General features: G+C 38.8%; 1 protein-coding gene across 2 annotated transcripts in view; it reads left to right on the forward strand.

Annotated features, from left to right (window-relative positions):
* Positions 1-25,571, forward strand: part of LOC133423643 (cadherin-18) — a 161,468-nt gene that overhangs the window by 104,946 nt on the left and 30,951 nt on the right. For both annotated transcript variants that reach the window (XM_061713908.1, XM_061713910.1), the window contains exons 8-10: positions 7,742-7,878; positions 16,173-16,294; positions 22,185-22,302. In XM_061713908.1, the coding sequence (XP_061569892.1) occupies positions 7,742-7,878; positions 16,173-16,294; positions 22,185-22,302 (377 nt within the window). The remainder of the gene's footprint in view (positions 1-7,741; positions 7,879-16,172; positions 16,295-22,184; positions 22,303-25,571) is intronic.

Raw genomic sequence — 25,571 nt, forward strand, 5'->3', positions numbered from 1 at the left:
CTTTAGAGCAGCTTCAACCTGACCACATGGCTGCACATGTGGACTAGTGGCTGTGGCGATGTCATCAGACAACGCCATGTTTGTCAAGTTACCGGCTGCTGGTTCATTCGTAGTCTTAAAGGGGACATATTATGGCATTTAATGTATATTTTAAACAGGCCTTGAATGTCTTAAAAACAATCTAAAGCTTGTTTTTCCTACATAAATCGGCCATGTCTGTAGTTTTACCGCTTCTAAAGCCTTTTTCTGTGCTTCATTTTAGGGGAGGGGAGGCTATGATAATGAGGTTCTGCGCTGATTGGCTGCTTGAATGACGTGTAGGAGGGGAGGAGAATAAGCCTCGCTCCGCCGGCTGCGTCGTACACAAAACGTGTCCCGTGCGAGAAGCTTCTGCGACAAAATCAATTCCATTGCTTTATTTTTTTTTGTATTAGACTGTCCTAACTGGCCGCGAGTTTAACAGTTTCAGTGTGGACAGAGAGCGTCCGATGTAACGCAGCTCGACATGATAGTCGGACACTCTCATTCAGTTACACAGTGTAAACGGATCTTAAAGCCTGATTTAAGGTTCTGCGTTAAATCGACGCGTACCCTACGCCGTAGGCTCTGCGTTGGTGTAACGCGGAATCATAAATCAACCTTTAGTCACCTCGTCTTCACACTAATTCACACAGGAAGATTTCTCATCATTTCATATGTTACAAGACAAATTAATCATGTTAACTGTAAATAAATCACAACACTGAATTTTCACAACTTTATTGTTAAAAAAATTTTAACAATAAGTTGTATATTGTATATAAATAGTTGTATATAAATAACATTTATGCACTATTGCTGGCTCAAGGAAGGGCCGTGCATTTTCTGAAGGTGTCGTTGAACAGCTTCAGGTGCTTGGAAGATCTGAAACCAGACAGAAAAAATGTATTACTAATTTACCTAACGAGTGAGTGGCTCCGTTAGGGAACACTGGAGCCGGGCCGGTCCGTGAGCAGCTCCGGCAGCTCCATATGTGGCCCCGGTGCTCCGAAGCTAAGCTAAATACTTAGCCCATGCAAAAACAAACTTGTAGACAAATACAAAAAACATAAAAAATAACGTCACTTACCGCTGACTTTTGTGCAGTTGCCGGGTCCGTACTGCTGGTACTGATCCTTTTATGAGGGTAAATGTCGATGCAAAACCTCATTTTAACTCTCCCTCGTTGTTCAGTCACCGCTTCTGAACAATGGCTGAAGCTCCAGCCGGCTGAGCTGGTTGTGGGCGTGGTTTCAGCAGTGGAGGACGACCTATGGAAATCTGCTCCTGTCGTTACGTAACGACGGGAGCAGATTCTAAACGGCTCAAAAAAGTCATATGACACTGGAAGATTCATTCGGGCGGGGGATCCAGACCCTGCAGATTTTCGTGGCATTTCATCTTTTCTGTGTTGGCAGACTGAGGGGAAACCACTTTATATATGTTAAAACAAGAAAAAACTTGTTTTTCATAATAGGTCCCCTTTAATGAAGAGCATTTCTCTAAATATTGTAGAGTTGTCCCTTAAATCAGAAACAGAAACTGAAAATAAAAATGTCTAATGAGTTTTATGACTGCACAGAGAAATGGTCCAGATTTATACTTGGTGGGAATAAACTGGATGCAAATACTTAGTATTCAACACAGAATAATATCCTGAGAGTAAATAGTAAGAGAAGGAAAACGCCACACATATATTATGTTTCTCAATTCTGTCTGAAAACAGAGGTGTAAAGTTTAGGCTCATTTCCTTCGCTGTAAACTGTAAACTAAATTTACATATTTCTGCTCTCTTAATCCTGGACATCACGATGCTCAGCCAGTTGCTCAGCCTTTTGTATTTGAGCTGCTATAAATCATTTCAAGTGAGTTTTTACCAGTGTGAACGTGGGGTAAGGGATTTATGGATGGTATCACATCTGTTGGTATTCAAAAGAAAATCCCCTGCTTCCACGCAGCTAATTCAAATGAATGGATGGCCATCAATTTATTTTCAAGATCCCAACAAGTCTGTTGATGACACATTCATTCTGTTCAGTGTGTTATGGTGGGGAAGAAATGTAAAAACTAGGCCACGTTATTAGTATAGCACATTTCAGCAAAAAGGTAATTCAAGGTGCTTTATATGAGTGTTTCCCAACCCTGGTCCTCGAGCCCCCCTCCCTGTCCTGCATGTTTTACATGTTTCCCTGCACCAACACACCTGATTCTAATTAATGATCCTAATTAGCTTGTCATCAAGGTCTGCACAACTCTGTTGATGACACAGGTACTTGTATCACGGTTTGCTGAAGCAGGTATTATGCTTTACATAATAAAAAAATAGAGAGATGCAAACAAAAGATTGAGTTACAGCAAGAGTTACAGTGCTGAATTTAAATTCAGAATGGTTGAAATAATTCAGTCAATGACTACGTTTACATGCAGTCAAAATTCGGGTTATTGCTAATATTCCGGTTACTGAAACATTCGGAATATTCCGTTTACATGCGTGAGCAAACAGGGTTATCCCTGTATACATGGTAATTAATCATTTGGGATATCTGGATCAAACCAGCCACGCGCGGAGAACATCATGACGCAAATCCTGTCATTTCCGCTTCTTCTTCCTGTATCTAAATTCAAAACAAATGCTGCTTCGCGCAACTTTTCGCTCACCTTCTTGTAAATCTCGCTATCCCCGTACTTTCTACCGTCTACAAATGCCAAAATGTTCATATCCTTCATTACATTTATGAAGTGATTAGTTTCCTCCTCACTCCAAAAGTGTGGCGTGGTCTTGCGTTTCTCCGTGTTTAGAAGAACTTCCTGGACTCAAAAGACCAGGATTCCTTGCGAACAGAGCATGTGCAGAAAACAAATTAATGTTCCGTTTGATGGGGATATTCCCTCTGGCGTTTACATAACCGAATATTAAGGTTTTAAAAGGAGTAACCCAGGGGTCATATTCGGGTTTTTAAAAACCTGAATATGAGCAAATTGGGGTTATTCAAAGGGGTTATTGGTGTTTACATGGCCGTGCAAATTCAGGTTATTGCCAATATTCAGGTTTTAAAAGGGTTATTGACTGCATGTAAACGCAGTCAATGCAGCTGTGAACAAAGAAGTATTTAATCTTGATTTAAACGTTAAGGAACTGAAGTTTGCTCCAGCTGATTTCTGCTTCCCGATGTTTCGTTCTGAATGAATAAAGCGGCCCTCAAGGACCGGAGTTGGGCGACCCTGCTTTATGCCTTCTTGTGATTGGCTAGAGTTTGTTCAAGTTTGGGGGGCCGGCTGACCCTGGGCCACGCTAATCTACGTTTTTCTAGCTAGGCTCATTATGTTGATCAGGAATGGAAGCATTTTGAAACTTTTTATTTTATATGAACTTAGCATTTTGGAGGAATTGTTTATTCACCAATCTCTATAGATTGCACAGCTCACCAGTCCAGCATTTTCATTCTTCAACCTCCAGATGGCTAATATGCATAAGCAACAACACTTAGCACATGTCTAATTACAGCTCGTTAACTAGGCACCAAGACTATTTCTCAACCTCCATTTCCTCACTTACATTAACACGCTTCTCACACCTACCTCCTCACAATGGATTACATATGTTTCAGGGTCGTACCTCTATAAGACAATCCATCTGCTTCTCTGCCTTGGTCATCTCTTAATCTCTGCGTGTTTGAGTGTTTGAGTCTGAGCTTTGCCGAGCTCCTGCACCAATTTCTTTACATCTTCTTAGAAATGCACTCTGGCTCTGGTGCCGGCGGGATGGGATGAAAGTAAAACAGTGAGCCAAGTGCGACAGGAAGACAGGACGCTGATCTGTGACCACAGATGTTTGCTCTGCAGTTTCTGTTTCAATGTTGCACCCTGAGCTGGGAGGAAGGCAAGAAATAGATGCTAGTAAAACCTCCTCACGTATTGTTTCCTGTGTTATATGTTCTGTAGGGGACATTCATAACAGCACATATTGGACAACATACTGTATATTTCCAATATCGATCTGCGCGGGACCATCATCAGCCAACGGATATATCAGTCTAGACAAAGTGATACTTTATGGATGTAGCCACAATTATTCAGGTTTAATATCATCTGCCGACTAAAGTCCTTCAATCATTTTCTACTTTTATGGTGCTTGGTCAAATAAATCAGCATAGGATTATGTCATACTGTTTAAAGTTTAGTCGATTTATCATCAATTCATATTACTGTGGGAGTTTCTTTTCTAATATATACAAACCATCAAATAAAAAGCTTCCGTCTGCAGCCCTCACAGTTGTAGTCATGCTTTGAATACACATTGAATACAACATTGAATACATCTTCCGTAAGTATCCTAAGAAAAGATTTTCTACTTGAAATGACGGTAACAATGGTAACTAAAGTAAAAGACATAAAAAAGCTAATTATTTCCATTTAAACTAAGCCCTTGCTTTAATATCCCTTCGCAGACAATTTCCATCTCATGTCAATTTTCATTTTTCAACTAAGAGTGAAGTACGCCGGGGAATGAATGCTGGATTTAAGGTGTAAATAGGTCATTAAGAAATGAATTAGGGAATACCGAGTCAATGCTCATTTTGTGCTTGAACTCTTGAGAGGAGCCGCTGAGTCGGTTTCTGCTTTATATTCCACGGGCTGCTCCGCTGTAGCTTGATAACACAGCTGTCATTACAAGCCTGCGAACACCGCCAAAAGAACACTGTTTTTAGTTTTATTAAATATTGAAAAGTATATCTCTTGAAGCATTTATTTGAGAACCAGAAGTACATTCAAAATCTGTAGGAATTATTCAGTTCATGTGGTAAAAAATAGAGTGCGTCCTCTTTCAATTGTGCAACTTTGTTAACTAAATCTACTTAATCTAAGGGTTACTCTTGCTAATTAGATTACAGTTGTACAGTACGGTATGTACTTGTCTGTGGCTTTTCATGGAATTTTCCAGCGTCAATAATGAAGTGCTGAGATCAGGGTTGTCTATGAGACATCAAGGACACACAAACTCTAACACATGAAAGTTGAAAGACTTTGAAGGCACATCCTGACAAGCCAATTTGAAAATATGGTCAGGAGTAGTTAAAAGACAACATATCCACTGCTGACATGCAAAAATGTTGTTGCTCATTTCATTAATTTGAGTTCATTTGGATTTTTCTCAGCCAGTAGCTCTATGCTAGTAGAAATGAGGGGCATGTATTTGTATCATGCACACATTTCCATGTTGTAGGGACTCTTTCTTCTTTAAAAGTCAAAATGTATGCAAATCTTATCCCCATTCATACTGATCAAGCATCACAGTCATTTAATAGTGATCGTTACTCAGAAGTTCTCTGGGTCTTTGAACATTGACCAGCCTAAATCTTGTATTTGCTGTGAGCTCTGGTGAGCACCTCCCCCTCCCACTACTCCATGCTCACTCTGTTGTTACCGACACCTTCCAAAACGAATCAAACATGTCATTTCCTGCCCCCACGATGACAATTTGAGGATGTTTCTTTTTGAACATCTCTGGAAGCTCCTGGTTAGACCGCCCTTTCAAAACTTTTATGTGTTGTTTAAGGAATCATGCACCTGAAAACTGACTATATAACAATTTTAAACCTCTGAAGGTCCCATAAAAGCATAATATGTCCCCTTTAAATCCACTAAAAAAACAAGTTAATTGGTGCTATGACCTAAAATTAGAATCACATTTAACTGAATATTTAACTTGATTACAATCATTGAGTAACTTTTATTCTTTTCTGCTGTCAATCAGCTCAGCTTTTAAAATTATGATTTTTTTTGTAATGAAACATAGTTTTGTCAAATAAGTGAAGGGAAATGGACGCAGATTAACTGTTTGTGGTCATTTGATCAAAGCATGCATGGCATGAATTAAATGAAAAAAAGTCTTGAGAAAAGGTTCACATTTTTTTTTTATGTTAAAAGCAAAATAGCGAGCTTAAAAAAGGAAAAAATAACTCTCAAAAACTCTCACGAGATATTTGCACAGCACTGTAATATGGCGACCACACTGTCGTGCAGTGCAGAGTGACTAGGGCTGATTTCAGACACAAACGTCTCTTTTGCCACACACTGTTCGTACTTAGTGACCTGTGTGCTGGAGGCGTTGGAAGAGACACCGTTGGCTGAAACTGTTTTTACGTTACACTCGTCTTTGTTCAGTCTCATCTTTAGAAAAAAGCCAAAATCTGTCCAAATGTGAGACGCGTTTGACTTCTTCATGTTGCTTTCACGTCACAGACTGGACAAGCGGAGTTATGTGACTACGCATGCAGCACCATGATTTTAAGTGACTCCTACATGAACACACACAGTGGGGAAAGTATTAAGAGAATTAAAGAAAATTATTTAAATATTTGCCTTGGGCAAAATTACATCAGTAATGGCTTCTCAAAGTCGGTTTCGATTAATTTTCGATTAATTGCTGGCTCAAATGAGTGTAGCACACATATTTTCTTGATATGGAGTGGATGCTGTTACAGATGCTCTAAATCATAAAATGTTGTCACACTATAGCTTAATGAATGCACAAAGAAGAAAGATGGAAACAAAAAAAACAAAAACAAAAAAAAAAACACTTGAATTCTGAAGTTAACTTTGATTTTTATTTAATCCCAGACACCACAGACTTCTAAATCATTTACCTCACACTTTGCTTTTCCTTCCCAATGCTCTTAAAAGACTTCTGGCAATGATGAAGTGGGAAAAAAACACTTTGGCTTTTTGGTTTTTGGCATTAATTGGTCAATTTGTCCCGTGAACATGTCTTAAAGTGTTCAGAAATATGGAGTCATCATGGTCTCATTTTTATTTCAAACTTTTCTTCACATTCTCAGAAGTAGTCAGGACCGCAGGAAGGTCAGCCACATACCAGGAAGTTGAGTGCTCCGTCGCTCACTGAATACGGTCGACACGTTTGCCATGCCGTAAATGAATGGTTGGAGGTAAAAGCTGCCAAACCTCTTTCAGCAGCAGCGATGACTTCAAGCAGGCGTTGTCGGTAGATGAGGACGAGGACTGCACAGCGTACAGGGGGGATTTGTAACATTTCATCTCTATCTAACTGCTTCCACTCACATTTATGGGATGTCTGGTCTGAACAGCACTTTTGAGGTCATTCCACAGCATTTCTGTGGAAGATAAAGTCTCGGCTATAACTAGGCCATTCCAAAAATTAGATTTTCCTCCCACTGAAACCCTGCTTGTTGTGCTTAGGCTCATTGTCACGGAGATGTTTTCTCCCAAAATCTTGGAAGTGCAGTTTTTTGTTTGTTCAAGTAGTCAATGTTCTTTTAGTCACTATTATTAAATGTCTTATTCTACATTCAAAATGCTGGGGCTAAGTCTTATTTGAGTCAAAAGGGACCCTTTCCAAACAAATGAGAGTCTTGGCAGATGTTTAGTTGCTCATAAATTTGTAGTTATGAATTAGACTTTCTCTGTATTCAGTTCAATTCAAAGCTCATTGTGTGATTTGATCTGCTGCAAAAAGTATCCTTTGCATTTCTGTCATACATCCCCTTTGCTACTCATCCAAAATCCAAATGCGTTTCCATTTAAATTGTTTGTATTTTTTGTTTTTTGAAGGATTAATCCTCTGAACAATTTTTAAAAGTTGTGTTAATGGTCTATTCCGACCATCTCTTCGGCATATGGATGAATTTATGAGCTACTTAAATGCATACATAAAGATTATACTGTACCTTTTTTTTCCTAATAGATACTACTTGGACAGCAAGGAGGGTGAAGTGAGGTACTTCAGAATACATGAAAGCAGCGGAGTGATACGGACGACGCAGCCTCTGGACCGGGAGGACATGGCTTGGCACAACATCACTGTAATGGCCTCGGAGGTTGGTAGGTACCCAGGCTACTTTCCACGCACTTGATCGTTGGCAAACACACAAGCAAACACTCTGCACCTGCATTCGCACCTGTTCATACTAATATCAAATGCATCGTCAACAAAGAGCCTTGCAAAATATTTACATGACATGAACAAAGATGTAGTGGCCAAGATATTGAGGTTTTATTAACTTCCTGCATTCATGATGTCCCTAAAATAAACAAAATGTCATTGAATTTTAATTACTTGGACTCATTTTATTTTTCCTGCACACTTATATTTTTCCAGATATACATGTAATTTCTTTGTGTGAGTTAAATTGGTGTATTGGTGGGAGCAAGCGTGCATTGCTCACACTGCACCGAACTGTAGTAAAAACATGAAATGCTGCCGGGCTGAAAAAGGGAATTATGAGGTTGATCTTTCTTTCCACACTGTACTTAGCCCCAAGCTAATACCCATTATAGAAGAGAATCGCATTCAAATCAGGGGTGCTATTCGTGCCATCACAACATAATTTACACAGAAACAAATACTAGATGATTTTATAAAAAAAAAAAGGCAAGTGCTATGACTCAGCAGTTTTTTCCCTCTTTGCAGCTGATAACAAAACACCCTGAGGAAATCATATAGTCAGAAGTAGCTGAGGATCAGATTCATAGAGGGTAAAATTGGAGTAAAAATCAATATCGACAAAAGAAAGGTTTAATAAAAAGAAATCAGTACACGAATCCTCCCCTCGCATGCCCCTTTTACCCGCTGAATAAAATTTGCAGCACATTGTAATTGCAGAATAGTAGGCATTCAGCATTTTAATTAACTCATTTGATCCTACACGTGTCAGCAGTATGTATTTGGAAGGAAAGTGCTTGAGCTGAGTGTAAAGACTCCACTGTGACTGTTAAAACCAGCTGTACAAAAGCAGTAACACAGAAATTTGTAGGCTCCTCCTAAGAAGAATTCCTGCTCAGTGGACGGACGGCAGATATCATTCAAGTCATTTTTAAATCACACAATGAATGATGCAATATATACATGCAGCACAGTACATGAACAGTGACAAATCTTAGTTTTAAGACTGTAAGGACCATTTCCATCCGAACAAAAAACAAATCCAACAGCTAAATCAAATCAAATCTTCAAAAAAAAAAAGAGAGGATTCTATTCATATTCCAATTTTTAAAAATCCCTCAATTATCTAATCCCAGGTGTCTGTGACAAATCATATTTGTTTTAGATTGCTCAGATTGTTTCTTTTCACGGTAATGGTGTTAAAAAGCAGTCATTACTGGAAATCCATCAAGTCGTTCCTGAGATATGCCCTTGCATGAACATGAACGCAGAGCAACTGTACCGCATGAAGGAACGTAACACATAAACAGGTACAGCACAAAACAGATACGTCAAAGTAGTTAATGTGTGTGGTGGTACATTAAATGGATTTCCAGTGTTGACGGCAGGATGTTCCTCATTTACTGGGGCTTTTAACATGTATTCTTAATTTTCTTATTAATAATTCTGCTTTTATTTTGATGCTAAATTCATTCAGATAAACCATGTAGCTGCTGAGACACGATACAAATTTTATGTGATTCAAATCAAAATAAACCTTTAAATAGAAAAGCAAATTGACCGTCAGTCACTATCAAGAAAAACACTTAAAATGTACAAAGGTTTATGAAGTAACCAACAGTATTCAGTTTATCTTCGAACAATCTCTACAATCAGAAGAAGACTGAAGTTATCTTTGAATAAATTCAAATCAGTTAAAAATAATCCTTTTCACTGAAATCAAAATAAAAAGATGTTTTTTTATATAAAGAAAACTAGATAAAAACAAACTATCAATGCAAAATTAAAAACTAAATAGAATTGCGGGTCACATTAACTTTGTTTTCAATTCTGTTTCATGCCTTGTTTCTTTTTGCATTTTCTTTTCTAATTCCTCAAAGAAAATAAATTATTTTTGTACTTATACTGCATCCATTGTTTTTATCAATATCTGTAAGTCAATACCTCAAAAACTAAAACTAGAAGTATTGATGTGCTTGTTAAACTTACACACACACACACACACACACTGAGAAACGAAGTAAAAATAAAATATATAATAAAAAATAAAACAACCAAAACTTCATGATATATTTGAATGAAAATGTGAACTATGTCCGGATGCATGTCCTATAATTAACTTCAGAGTCAACTCATTCCCAATTGTTGCACTGCCCTACGCTGAAAAGAAATTAAATCAACAAAAGCCCTTTAACTTCAAGAGCTGCTATCAGGTAACGTGGGTAATTTTTAATCACCATTTAGCAAATCTCCCTGCCAACATACAGGAGTTCTGCATGCTAATGTGTCCCTATCTCCTCACAACTCTTTAGTATTCAAGTACAGTTAAACGATAAGATGCTGTCAAAAGACTAAGATACATTTCTACCACTTTAGATGAGCAAAGACTTGCGGTGTCATAGAAAAAGACAAAGAACCCAACGTTGTTCAATGTAAACAGCCATGCAGAGGGTTTTAAAGCTTTTTAAAAGGCAGCTAGAAAATTAGACAATGAATCATTGAATTTCAGTGCATTTCTATTGGATCACCTTGGTACTCGACATTGAAAGGCATAAAGATCTGAATTATCATATCAAAGAACGCCAAATAATAAAAAAGAAAAGAAAAAAGACCACAAATGAGTCCTGTCGTACAAATTAAAATGCACAACCATTAATTGAACAGAAGTTATGTGAATCTGTGTGACTTTTTTTCTATGATCAATCAAGATTTTGCTGAGCAAGCGTATCATTGTTCTTCTCTGCAATCAAACCCGATAAAAAAACTTCTCATTCCTGCACAATCCCAGGTGAAACCACTCCATCATGGACAAAGGTGCTTCAGAGGTCGAAGGGAAACGTTAGCTGTTATTATGGATCCAGAGAAAGTTTCTCCATCCTCCAAGCTGTTTTAAGTTGTCACCAAAAAAAAAGGGATCGATCCATGTCCACCAAAATTAAAACAGGAATTAACAACTAAAGGGTCAAAATGATTATTGAGCACTATATTTGCACATAATAGTCAGCACTGGTTTAGCTTGAAGTGTCTTTTGAAAGTCTTTGTGAGTATTAATAATATTTAATATTTACTTTTCTGCACCCAGTCATCTATAAGGTTCCATCTGCAATTATTTTCAACCACAAAACATATATTAGTTTTCCTACTTTTTTTATACAGGTTTCTTATGCAGTCCATAGGGCAAATAACACATTACATGCTCAAACTTCCTTCAAGTACGAGAGGCGTGCACCTTTCATGTCTGTAGAGTGAAGCAAATGCATTACAACACCATCCTTTGTTGAGACCTATGGGGTTTAGGGGTATGTGGGTTGGGGGATTTTTTTTTTTTGGGGGGGGGGGGGGGGGGGGGGGATTTGGTATAGAGGTGTCTAGAAGTGTATGACAAAACAATCATGTTTGTTCTGTTTTGTTAATAACTGCTCTCTTAATGCTTCAATAAGGTCTTAATCACAAATATCAAATACTCTGTAAAACACAATGAATGTGTCAATGATGGTAACATTTGGAGTAATGCAAATATTTATCCAAGTTTTGACAAGTGCTGTGTCAAAGGAATCAAAACTATGGAAAATGTTTGGTTTTCTGCATAAATTTAAAGGGGACCTATTATGGCATTTAATGTATATTTTAAAGCGGACCTATTATGGCATTTAATGTATATTTTAAACAGGCCTTGAATGTCTTAAAAACAATCTAAAGCTTGTTTTTTTCTACATAAATCAGAAATTCAGCCTGTGGGCCATGTATCTAGTTTTACCGCTTCTAACCTCATTATCTGTGCTGGATTCTGAGGGGAGGGGAGGCTATGATAATGAGGCTCTGTGCTGATTGGCTGCCTGAATGACGTGTATCAGGGGAGGGAACAAAGCCTCTCCTGGCAGAAGAGCAGCGGCTGCGTACACTATTAAAGCGATGCGAGCGAGGCGTCAGCGACAAAATCAATTCCATTGCTTTATTTTCTATTGGACTGTCCTAACTGGCCGCGAGTTTAACGGTTTCAGTGTGGACAGAGAGCGTCCGATGTCAAGCACCTCGACACGATAGTCGGACGGCATTTAGTTACACGCTGTAAACGGATCTTAAGCCTGAATTACGGTTCTGCGTTAAATCGACGCATACCCTACGCCGTAAGCTCTGCATTGGTGCAACGCGGAACCATAAATCAGCCTTTAGTTACCTGAAGAGGGATCCGGGTCACCTCGTCTTTACACTAATTCACACAGGAAGATTTAATTGAATTCTAAACAGGTACAACACAGTTATTTACTCCGGTTCCTCATCATTTCATTTCTTATGTTACAAGACAAATGAATCATGTTAACTGTAAATAAATCACAACACTGAATGTTCACAAATGGCAACTTTATTGTTAAAAAAAACCAAAACATACGTTTTATATAAAGAACATGTATGCACTATTGCTGGCTCAACGAAGGACCGTGTCTTCTGAAGGTGTCGTTGAACAGCTTCAGGTGCATTACTTGGAAGATCTGAAACCATGAACAGAAGAAAAATGTATTACTAATAGAGCTCCGGTGTTACCTAACACTCCGTTAGGTAACACCGGAGCACCGGAGCTACTCACTGGTCCGGTCCGGTGAGCAGCTCTGGTGCTCCGGAGCTAAATACTTAGCCCATGCAAAGATCATACTTGTAGACAAATATAAATAACTTAAAAAAATAACGTCGCTTACCGCTGACTTGTGTGCAGTTGCCGGGTCCGTACTGTTGGTACTGATCCTTTTATGAGGGTAAATGTCAATGCAAAACCTAATTTTTACTGTCCCCTCCTTGTTGAAACAGCCAGAACAATGGCGGACGCTCTGGCCAGCGGAGTTAGTTGTGGGCGTGGTTTCACGTAGCGGAGGAGGACCTGTGGAAATCTGCTCCTGTCGTTACGTAACGACAGGAGCAGAATCTGAACGGCTCGTAGAAGTCACATGACACTGGAAGGATCCTCCGGGCGGGGTGAACAGACACTGCAGAATTTGGTTGCTTTCTTCCTTCTCTGTGTTGGCAGGCTGAGGGGAGACCACTTTATGTATGTTAAAGCAAGAAAAAACGTGTTTTTCATAATAGGTCCCCTTTAAGTCACAATAATAGATAAACAAGTCCTTAAGATGATAACACATGTGATCATTTCTACTGAGACACCCACTGAAAACTCACAATGCTGGAGGGAAAAGCTGATCCACAAACTAATTACTCCAAAACCAGTTAATTGAAGTTAGTACTTTGCACAGCTGGAGTCCAAGTAATGACATGAGTTTGAATGTCTGCTTACAGCTACTTTAACGGATAAAAAGACACCCAAACATCTTAAATTTGCTGTCCAGTAGAAACATCTGCTGCATGCCTCATTACATGGAATCTTTGAAGACTTACGAGTGAAAGTACTTTCTAGAAATTCAAACTAATCCCAAAGCGCTTTGGTATCCATTACTCGAAACCGAGATAAACTGTCTATAAATGGAGTTTACTACTGTGAAGTGGGACCACAAAATGACTCCAAAGATACAAGACGGACTCTTCAGTGAGGTGAAGAAGAATCCATGAAGAAGTAAAGGCTTGAAGACATCACTGGAACTGTTCATGAACCTACAGTACCATGCCTAAGGTCATTGAACAGACTGGATGTCCATGGAGGAAGTGCCCCCCTCCTCCCACATTTTACAGTAGAAAAAGGGAAATATACTATGGTTATAAAGACCATAGATTTACATGAATGTATTGCTGAAGTACAGGTTTTTCAGCAGTGTAGTATGAGCTCAACGCTCATACTACAAATACATGTAAGACAAGCAACCAACTAAGAGTAACACCACAGATAGACATGAGCCTACAAACGCAATACTACACTGATGCTCCAATCACAATGCAACTCACATGCCAATGTAACACCACATGTTAACTATCATCATTTCCATCACATATGGCCTGTCTGAGGACTACATGCAAAACTATTACAGCATAGGACTGAACAATCAAACAGGCCTACTGAATGATCTGATGTGAAGGTAGGGAACAGCACATTCATAAAAAAGCAATGTGTGGCGGCTGGTGCAAAAACTTTTTGGGAGTACGCAATTGACCTTGGCATACATAGGGGTGTATCGGTACACAGAAGTCATGGTACAAGCTTGGTACAATGGGTAAAAAAGAAAATAACATTTTGGTCCTTTAATTTTGAAAAATGTCACCATCCAACAATGGCTTATTGGTCATAAGTTTTAGTGAAGCGGTTAATTTATGCTGCAGAGGAAAAATAAAACTGAACATAAAGTAGGAGTTTAACATTTCAACAAGTCAACTGTTATTTTCTTCCTGGTTTGGGTTCAGTTTAGTTTATACATTAGAGAAGAACAACATTAATATTTCCATTGTTCTGTCTGGTATTTATATTATTTGAAAAGATAACGTTCCTTTCTTTCAGATATTTGATAATATACAAAATCAACAAATATTATTTCAGAAGCAAGTGTGATTTAAGCTATTTAAAACAAACTTAAAAATCTGGTTATGTATGTCGGTTTGCTGATCGCAGATTCGTTGCTGATAACTGAGTTTCTGGGAAGCACACGACTGTATCCCTTTACGAATCTAATTCAAACCAATTAAAAGAGATCCTCAAGTCACGTGCTTATCAAAGAGCTTACACTGGATTCTGTTTGACCGGCGCCCCATACTAAATAAAATGAAAGAAATTAACATTTTGGGACCAAATACATATTTAAACCACATTTAATTACTATTGACAGTCACCCACAAACTGTAATAACATCTTCTTTTAATAATTATATGCATCTTACAGCATGTTTTCTATTTTCTTTTTCTTTTATTCTTCTTCTCTTGATTTGATGGGGGCGGCGCCCTAGCGCCCTCTATTGACCAACCGCCACTGATAGGTAGGCTGTTAGATTTAAGGTTAAGTTGTTCTGTTGTATCCAGCAATAAAGCGTATTACTATTATTAATGAGGTAAACAGCTCCAACTTTTCTCTCTCTCTCTCTCTCTTTACTGCTATCCATGGTACTGATTAGTGATGTGCTACAACAGTTATAACCGCTTTAATAATCTGGGCTTTAATAACTCATTAGCCACAGTGCGCATTTTATGCACCAACACGCACGCACGCACACACTTGAGGCCTACCTTAGAAGATCTTCATTCTTCACTCTTTCTTTTCTTTAGCTAAGAAAGGCAAGACAAACAAACTTGCCTTGCCTGGTGCCCCTGGCGCTCCTCCGGTTCAGTATATGGATAATCCGGCCTAGAGTTTGCCATCACTGTAATTTATGGAGAAAATGTTTAGTGGACCGATGAACAAAACTTGAATTGCTTACCGAAGCATGTTCAGGGTAGAACATCAAAACAAGGTGGAGAGAGTATCGTGATTCAGGCTTGCTTTTTTTAACTTTATACGCTGGACTATTTGCAGTCACTGAGGTGACAACGAATTATTTACTTTAATATCCTAGAGCAGTGTCTCCCAACCTGGGGTCCGGGCCCCCCCTGGGGGGGCGCCAGAGATCTCTGGAGGGGGCGCAAAACTTTGTCTGCTTTGAAATTATACAGTTGTAAAAATTATATTTGCGAATGAGTCCTTCATAAGACGTTGTTAGGAATTATTTATGAATGTCTTGAATATTTTTTGTGTTTTTTATACACTGGTGACAAACAGGAAATGATTTCATTCCATATTATTATATCATTACTCAACATTTAATCTACTCCGACAGGTTGTTAAAGGAAAAATGTAAAAAAATGTTGGTCTCATATTAAAAGAGATATTTTTCAGAAATATTTTTATGTCCTTTTGTGCGTATTTTATACATTGGTGACATTGGAGAAAAACAAAGGAGTAAACCAAAGAGAAATGTATCAAAAAAACGTAATTAATGTTCATTTTTTCAATTAAAGACTATTTTGGTGCTAGTACGTACGGGTCGGGGGGCCTGGCTGGTCTTAGACACAAGTAGGGGGGGCTCCAAGGAAAAAAGGTTGGGAAACACTGTCCTAGAGGATGATTTCAGGGTGGTAGTATGCCAGCTTTTAGTATATTCCAACGCATAAGATTCCAGAAATCTGCTTTCTGGCCCCTTCAAGGTCTAGATCTTTCTTACTTTAAGGTAAACTTTAATGTTTAATGGTGTATGTTTTGCTCTTTTGACAAAAAGAGCATATGTTCCAGTCTAAAATCTTACGTTCTTGTCTCCTTGTCCCTCCACTCTAGACAACCCGAGCCTCGCCACGCCTGTTCCCGTCACCATTCAGGTCCTGGACATGAATGACAACCCACCAGAAATCCCCACCGACGAGGAGGTGATCGTGTGCGAGAGCTCCAAGCAAGGCCAGGTGAGTGTCTGCAAGAAGGCTCAGCACCAATTTGTGTTTCCCATCTTTATCACTGTCCTCAGTCATTCAAAACTTCCAAGAGCTCAAAGGACCGAGTAGAGAAAGTGTGGAGGGCCGTCCATTAACCACCGTCATTCCCCCGACTGCATGCACCGAGTGCTGAACTTTTGTTTCCTCAGCATTTCGGGTTGCTCAGCAGAGCGGAGCTGTAACGACTGCGAAGGCGCTGCAGAGAGCTGTTTAATCATCCCTTATTCAAAATGAGTATCTCGGCAGCAAACCATGACAGCTCTAAATCGAAGCTCATTCCAGTTTGCTCTCAGTAGTCTTTGATTCACTCAAATTAAGACTCTCTTTTTTTTTTGCGATATAGAGCAATCAGCAGCATGGAAATGGCTGAAAGGCTGGTTCTGCAAAGGATGATAAAGTAAAGACTGGAAAGACAAAACTAAATACATTTTTAATAGTCGAAAGCCAGTGGAAGAAAAGTTTTTCGAATTAAACTTTGTTTTAATTTGAATTAAGGTTACGCCTTGGGGTTCTTTGCTCAGGGGATTAAGAGGAAAGAATTACAATGTGATGAAGGAGAAAGTGAGACACCACCAATCAGCAGACAACGTACGTAAAAGGAGCTCAGCTCATCATCAATGCTTCAGAAAGTGCTCTTTTATATATCCAGCCACTGCTATCAAACATTTTTCAGTGATTTACATGAATTTGAAGTTAAATGGTTATCACAATGTCAACATTATTCATTCTTATTAGACCTTAACATTTTTAATAACTGCCTGTAGCATTTGTTTAATTAGAAGTCACATTTGTAATGCAGACACCCATGACCCAAGTTGTGACTAACTATTATCAGAATAAATTAAAAAGGCCTTTCACCTAAAGAGACCTTGAAGAGGAGGAAGTAAGTAGATAATGAATTGATGGATAATAAAAACAAGTTTGAGCAATTAGAGGATAAAAAAGAACACGTGTAGTTTTTATAGATGACTAAAAAGAAAAGTGTTTATGTGATTAAACCAAATTGAATCATATTTTGGTTAAAAAAGATTCATATATGGGGCATTTATTGCAATTTATTAAACACAATTATATAATGTTTCAGAGCTAATTAGTGCTGTAAAAATAAAAAGTTAACCTTGATTATCAAGGAAATGAATCCCGAGCTCCTACGGCACCCTTTGACCGCTCCGTAAACACGACGCAGGCAGATGAGAAAACGTACAGTAGCTTGGTGTTGTGAACGAATGCACAACTTGTAAATCCCTCCGGAAGTGTCGACAGGAGCGCCGTTACTTCCAGCGCCTGCACAGAGCTTTCATTCTAGCCTGAAACATCACCCGAAGGTCAGCACCTGAGGTCTGAGCACCTGATCCTCACACGAGTCAGCAGATCGTCAGGCAACACGGGAGCAGGCGTTCAGCTGCTAACTGAATACGTGACAGATAAACTCACCTGGTTACAAAGTGGACTGCAATGGACTGCAGGCCAATGGTGATGGTATACAGGCGGCAGAAAGATGGCCGCCTGTGACACAACCTTCAAGACGTTGCATTTCGTGTTGATTTATGATCAAAGGCTTTATTTTATGCCGCAAAATACTGCGGCCTCCTTTAGGAATAGCAAGCAATCCAATAAGAGTTTTGTTTTTATTCTAAAGGTCTATGTACTTGGAAAAAATGAATGTTTTATTATAAAGTGTTGGTGTGTATTGTGTAAATTTATCCGGCAGGAGTTTATGGAGGTCACAGTTAAATTGGAATTTTGGTTGCATGTCAAACAGAGACATGGCATTAGGGTTAGGGTACTTGCAGTGCTGAAGGGCAATTATAAAAATTCACAGACCTACTTTAGTATTGCTCCCTCTGATGCACATCTGCTTTTTATCCTGATCTCTATATTTTTTGGGGCAGTTTTCTCTCTCATTAAAAAAAAAAAATCAAACCTGTTACTCTTAAAGTCAAAAAATGTCATATATTACTTTGATTTAATATTTTTGTGAAAATCCTTGTTGTATTTTCAAATAAAGCAAAAATATTTTCATGAAATAAAATATGTAAAATTAATGAAATACAAAGTTTATAGGTAGTTAGATCAATATTTGGAATTATTTTACAGCACTATCTGATTTATTTCCCATTATAGGGAGGAAAAAATGTTGAAAATGGACCAAATCTTTGCCAGATATGAGGTGGGTTTGGTGGAAGGCAAACGTCAGTGTGTAAAGTTCGGGACTAACACCTGAAACCTGACTGGACAAACATAAGTCTCTTTAAAGACTAGTGTAAGGAGTGACTGTAGCTAATGGCAGCGTAATGACTAAACGGAAAATCTATTGGAGCCAGACATTTTATGGAGTCAGCACTCGGTGGTCATTCAGCACTAACAACTCTGTGCACTCGGGGAATCGGAGTTTCCTCATTCAAGCTTGAAGGTAAATGCTTGACAGAGGCATTGTTTCATGAGGATAATTACTGCATATCCATCCACTGGTAGTTGTTTATCAGCCACATTCATTATAAGAGCAAAAACAAAAAAAGCAGTTTGATGAATAGATGTTAAAAAAAAATATACATATATGTTGCATTTGAATGACATTAAATGTCATGTCATTTGCTTATATACATCCATTCTTACCTTTTCAGGCTGGCAACACTTCATAAAAATGTTAAGTCAGGGGAAATATAGGTGTAAGCAGCATATGCTGCTTTAGAGGCAGCATTTTTCCCATGGATGCCCATGAATTATTCAACAAGATCATGCAAAACCACAATTTGCACATTAAACGTGATTTATGCTAACAACAACGTATATACAGGACTTGTTTGTGTCACCATCAGACACTTTTCTGTTGCCCTGTAGCTTGCAGTGCTGAACTTCTTTTTGTTTACATCCTTTATGTACTTCAGAGACGCCAGCACAACAAATAAAGCTCATCTTATGTGAGTTGGAGCGGATAAATGTTGAGCAACAGTAACTTTCACTAACATTACAGGAATGGATCTGTCCAGTTTGAACATAAAGAAGAAGCAGTATCAGGAACTGCAGTGCTTAAGCTCTGTTCGTTAAGGTCCACATCACGCAGCAACAACTCCGGAGCGGTACTTGTCATCCGCGGCGGCGGTTTCGCAGCTGGAGTCCACAGATACAGCTGTGTTTCTCGTTCCCCCATTCACACAAACACTCTCACACTGCGCTGCTTCTGTTATATATTCCCTTCTTTATAGAGGAACTCTTTTTGTTTCGTGCAAGCATACCCCGACCAGTGTAGCTGGGGTCAGTGTGGGGGTTCAGTGTCCTGGCCGAGAACACTTGGGACAGGACACTGAAACCCTGAAGCATCTTTGAACGGGTGTAGTGTGAGTACCAGACCGTCCCGCCTGCAGTCCTGCCTCCCCAGTAAAGACGTAAAAAGAGAACAACAGCGACACTGTACTGCTGCACACCTTCGTATGTGTTTGCAGGAGGAACGAGACACATTCCCATCATTTCTTGAGTGTTGTGAGAAGGAAAAGCAACATTTAAAAGCGGTAAACATTTTTTGGGAACGTTTTGCAGGCCTGAAATACTGGAAAAAGCAAAAACACCTGGGCCTGTGTTGAAAAAAAATCGATTTTCCGATTCTAAATCGATTCTCATATGAATTCATAAAAATCGATTTGTATGTCTAAAGATCGATTTTTTTTTCATCATTACATTACAACTTTTAGTATTTTTTTGTTTATGCCCAAAAAAAGGAATGTTTTGTTGGACACGAGAATAACTGGTGCCATGTTTTTGCCTTTAAATATGTTTAATGTTAATTATGTTATAATTGCATAAATTGTCTATACTTCATTACTTTATATACTGTTATGGGGTTACATTTGCATAAAATGCTAAAAACCAAATTCCAAAATTAAAAACCGAAATAGACAATAGAAAATGCAAAAAATTTAAACGGAATGTGGGAAAAAATAAAACCGATTTCATCCGTCTCTGTTTCCTCCCTGGATCCGTTTGATAATTCTGACCCACATGATGTTTCTGAAAGCAGTTCTATCAGCATTCTGGGAGCTGATTGGTCCTTACAGCATCATTAGCTGCCAATACTTGCTGTTGAATCTCAATATAATACTAGTATTAATATGTTGCATAACTAGAGTCATATAATTCATTCAGCTCAAAAAACTGTTTTAATAACATTTACCCAAATCAATATCGGACTCGAATCGAATCGGATCGAATCAAATCTTCATAATCGATTCTGAATCTTAAGAATCAGAATCGAATCAATTCTTGACATTTGAATCGATCCCCAGCCCTAAAAACACGGCTTAATACTGTCTGCAATTCAACTTTTTTCTGATCTGGGGTTGCATTTATTTATCTACAATTGATGAAAATTAACCCCTGATATAAATTCACTATTAAAGCAGTGTAATTCAGTGCATTTCTCCCCAAAATAAGAATATATTATACATCTGTAGATTATTTTTCGAGCTTTGAAGGTTGTTATTTCAAGGGTTACGGTGCTGAGGGTAAAAATGTTAGATCTTTGCAGTGACATGTTTTTTCTCCTGTCAATCAGCAAACCGACACCACTGAATACATGTGTTTTAAAGTAAATCAATGAATAAAACCCTAAAACACAAACATAACTTGGTAAACAACTTTGCAATCACTCAGGGAGGCATGTTTAAGCCAGCAGCCAATAGTATTGCATCATTTGGTTCATAAGGATCCCATTGTCCTGATTTCAAAGTATATTCAAATGGCACTCTGCAGGAAAACAAAACATAATCATTTGACTTCCGGCGCCACCCTGCCAACCGTGGCCTCTGCATGAGTAAACTCAGGCACGCACAAATTACTATAGTTATACTAAAAAGGTTTAGATGACAAAGTTTCAGACTTATGTCATCTAAAACAACAAGAGCTTTGATTTGCTACTGAAAATAAGACATCGTCCCGGTGACAAGGGTTATCAGATGATTTCTGTGGGCCTCGTATAAGTTTGCAAACTGACAGCTGGTTTACCCTGAGAGCATGCCAGCTTCACCCTGGCACGAGCTGAAAACGCCAAATCAGGTGCTCTGCACAGGTATAGGTGGAGAAGACAGAAGCCAGTTAGTCCAGTTCCAGTTATGTCAAACACATCACATACATCAAAAATTAAATAATTTCTTTGCTGAATCATGCAGTTAAGTGAAGCAAGTGTTTGTATCTGGTAAAGAGACTACATAACTCTGTGCAGAAGTCACCCACCTTGTTTAATCCTTTGTTATTGCTGTTGCTTTTAAACATAATCATGTGATGACTGGGATTAGGTACAAGGGAAACAACCTCAGACAAGCAATGTGAAACACTTATCACCTTTTTATTATTGATTTCACAAAAATGTAACTAAGAAGGGAGACAATGACATGAGTGAGTCCCCCCTTCTTCTAAAGATTTAAGGGTTTCACATTGCGGCAAATCACCAGCCCCTTCATGAATTGATCATCAGCAGTTGTCCAGACCTCTAAAAAAGCAGATTTTGTGTCTGAAGCTTCCAGATGTCTAATAATGTAATGCCACAAGGAAAAGGCATAAGTAATAGTCGTAGACAAGAAAATGTTGCCGCTGATCAGAGACCGGTAAAGGGATGCAGGAAAAGAAAAGTCATCACTGCTAGAGATGGCTCTACAAGCGACTAGCATGGGGGTACTTGCTATAGCTGACACAATCTTTCTCTTTTTGACTTCAGTTTTATCAAATAAATGATGGAACGAAGTTATACTGCATGTTGTTGTTTGTCTGAGGTTATTTTTGACTATAACCCACAGGAACAAATGTTTTTCCATGACTGTAGAGGATTTTCTGTCTTTGGGAAGGTATGAATTTGTTTTGCATCCTCCAGCTGATCCAGACTGTGACGGCGGTGGACAAGGACGACTTTGCCAATGGACAGCGATTTTCTTTCGCTCCGCCAAGCCACCTGCCAATGAATCCCAACTTCACCTTAAAGGACAATGAAGGTAATTGAACTGATCAACATGTTTGTCTGCATTTGTTGTGAGTTTTGCTCTCCACCTGGAAAGATTCCCACCCTGCTCACATTTTTCAAAATCAAATAAGTTGTGCTCGTTTTCCCGTGTCTCTGAGGTGCAATCACAGTCATGTGTGTACGGAGAGCATGCTAAGACTTAGACACCACTGGGACCGCTTTGATTCCGGTCTGCATGAAACATAAGGGTCATAAAGCTTTGGCATGTTTGTGCTGTTTGTGTTGTCAAATGGATTATCCACTCAGGCGCCCTCTTTTTCCACTCTCTTTCTCACTGCCTCTCCTATATTATATTGTGGCTGCCCATGGCCAGCCTTTGGTGTTACCATAGCAACTGTTTCAGTGGCAGGTGAATACTTAGCCCTGGGGTGGTCTCCAATCACAGGGGCTTCATAAGCCCTCAGACACAAGATCTCACAGTCGCCTGCTGAGAAGAAGAGTTCGCAGCACTACGGATGATTCTTAGAGCCGCATAAAAACAGAGGGAAAGGTCACATGACGGAGATTAAAAAAGGAGAAAAAAAATCAGTGTGATAATGAGAGAAAGGTCTTTTAAGCTCTTTGTCCAATTACTTCCCAACTCAAGCTACCCGCTGCCGACTTTCACCACACTGAGGTGCAGAAGGAAGTTTTCTAAAGATCATCCTCACCTCTGGTCCATCTCCAGTCCTAAAAAGGAAGATCAATCAACCCAAAGCACAGCTGAACTCCATCAAAGACACACATCTTGGGGAAGGCACTTCAAAGAAACATACATGTTCACGAGTGGTTAATTACAGTCACCAGTTTTACACTATAATAACCCAGAGCGCAGCTCAAGTCAGCCACTGATATTTTTTAATATAAAGCCATGAGTGTACGATGTAAGAGCTCCAATTCCTCAAAGAAACAAACAGGTACCTTGTGCAAATTGAGAATAATGAAATATTCAAAGCTTTGTGTAAAGCCTCTGGCTACAATTAGACTCTCCTTTTCTCAAATACTCGAGGATTTGTGTATCGGCATTTCACTATAGTCATTGTTATGATTGTGTTGTGAAACACCTACTAAATATATTTCTTTTCTTCACTCGTTCCACGGTTTTACCAACAAACATAACCACCACCGTTGCAAGCAAACATCTCTCGCTGATTTGCCGTATGCTGTGTGAAGGAATGACAATGTGGCCGAGGAAAGCTGAAGAAAACACTGCAGCAATCTGCACAAGGTGTTACAATGAATTCTTCTCTTTGAATTTTGGCCGGTTCTTGGATTTCTTTCTTCAAGCTAAAATGCCAGGATCGATGCCCCCCCCTCTCATGTGATGGCTAGATTTCAAAATCTTGTGCCCATTTTTGTTAAGCCACTTTACTGAGATATGAGAAATACTGTCAATATTCTAGCACAATTGTTGCTTTTTTTTTAAGAAGAAAAAACCTAACAGCAGTCATTCACTAAAAATCTTTTGCAGCATTTTAATGACGTTCCTCTTTCAAAATGAGAGTTTCTCTGGTCCTCACTGGACAGTTTGTTTCCATTTTTCTTGTGAACAAGCTCAGTGTTGGTACAACGGGGGAAAAAAGGTCTCGTCATAAGATAGACCAACCAGTTCTGTGATCCGTCATTGTCGGGGAGACACTTTTCAGTTAAAAGAAATAAAGTAAAGCTTCAGTTACTTGTCATGCATCTCCTAAACTTTTTTCCTACTAAACACGTCTTTCAACTCCTGCTTTGTAAAGATAAATAATCATTGTATAAAAAGGTAAACCAAAACAGTTTGTTTTTTCTTTTAGTTTATGATGAAATGAAATTGTGACCCGTCACTGGACGGGTCACTCTGGGTGAAACAATTGGACTTGCAATGCAATTTGCATTGTTAGATTCAAGATTTTCACTAAACCGCTACACAAAATCACCAGCTTTTGTTTAGTGTGAACACACCTTGGTCATGCGGATGATGAAATGTGTCGTGTGGCAAAGAGATGAAACATGACACTGTTAGATTTTACGTTGTTGTATTGTGACTCTGTAATACACCACAGTATGTTTAAAGCTAGGTGTCCTTGGAAAGTCTGGTTTGTAACGCTGGACCTAAAGTTCCTGTCCACCTCGGTCTTGTCTGTGGGTATGTGGCCTTTCACATCTGTAAAACACGGTGAACTGTTTTGTAAACCATGACTAGATTTTTCAATTAAAATACCCACAAGTTTGAAAATATTCCTCATGCCTCCAAAATGGGTCCCTAAGAAACCGTGTGATATATTTCTCAAAACGTTTTGAGAAAGGATCCTCGTTTATTTCAAGGATTAATAGCAGAATGTTTTTTTCTGTTTCTGTTCTGTATTTATGCCACCTTTCAATTTGTGTTTTATCTGCTGCTGCATATATTGTTTCTTCCTTTTCTTAGTTTAACAACCCCATGGGATTGTATCGCTGATTATCAGTTATTGAAACTATTCCTTCTTGAATTATTTGCAAGCTAGAACTTAATAGAAAGGAGGAAAAATTGTCGAGGAAATCATGTGAATTTTAGGTAGAAGATTTTTGGAAGGGTTCAGGGGATGAGCCTTATCTAAGCATATATGGAACAAAAAAAAGAGTTATTTTTTTTAAACCCACTCTCATATTACTTAGAGACGCAGCATCTTCCTCAAAGAGACCATTTTAGACATGTTTGGCACTTTATGTACTTTCTTTAACATTTAAATTCTGAATTTATGTATTGACTTAATCTTTTCTGGCAGTTCTAATTATTCCCACCAAGCACACACAAAACATAATCTGCAGAGAGCAGTAGCACAGCATCTATCCCTGCACTGCCCTGCATTGCAACAAAAAGAAAAGCTTCCCCAGCTGATCTAGTTTGGTGATTTTTCAGTCTTAAAGTTAAGTAAGTTGTGAATTTCTTAAGGGTTGTTTGCCCATTTGCAAGTAAATCGTACGGTAATTTTTCTTGCTTTAATTATTGCTTCCTCTTCATAGACAGAGATGTATTTTACTGAGTTATAAATGACCCCTCCCCCCCGACGGACCCGGTACCGGGTCCAGCAGCTGTACGCACCAGTTCATGTGTGGAAAAAGTTACTCAAGTGCTGTCAGGGTGTTTTCTTTCAACTGTTTCTCAAACAAGAATCCCTGAAGCCAATATGTCAAAACTCCAAGTACGTTTTATCAACAAAGTATTTGATTCATAACAACTTCAAAATACATATGCAACCAAGATGGCGGCCCCAACAGGAGCAACACGCGCAACAAAACGCA

The sequence above is a fragment of the Cololabis saira genome, chromosome 22 (genome assembly GCF_033807715.1).
Source record: "Cololabis saira isolate AMF1-May2022 chromosome 22, fColSai1.1, whole genome shotgun sequence".
In the NCBI taxonomy this organism is placed as follows: Eukaryota; Metazoa; Chordata; class Actinopteri; order Beloniformes; family Belonidae; genus Cololabis; species Cololabis saira.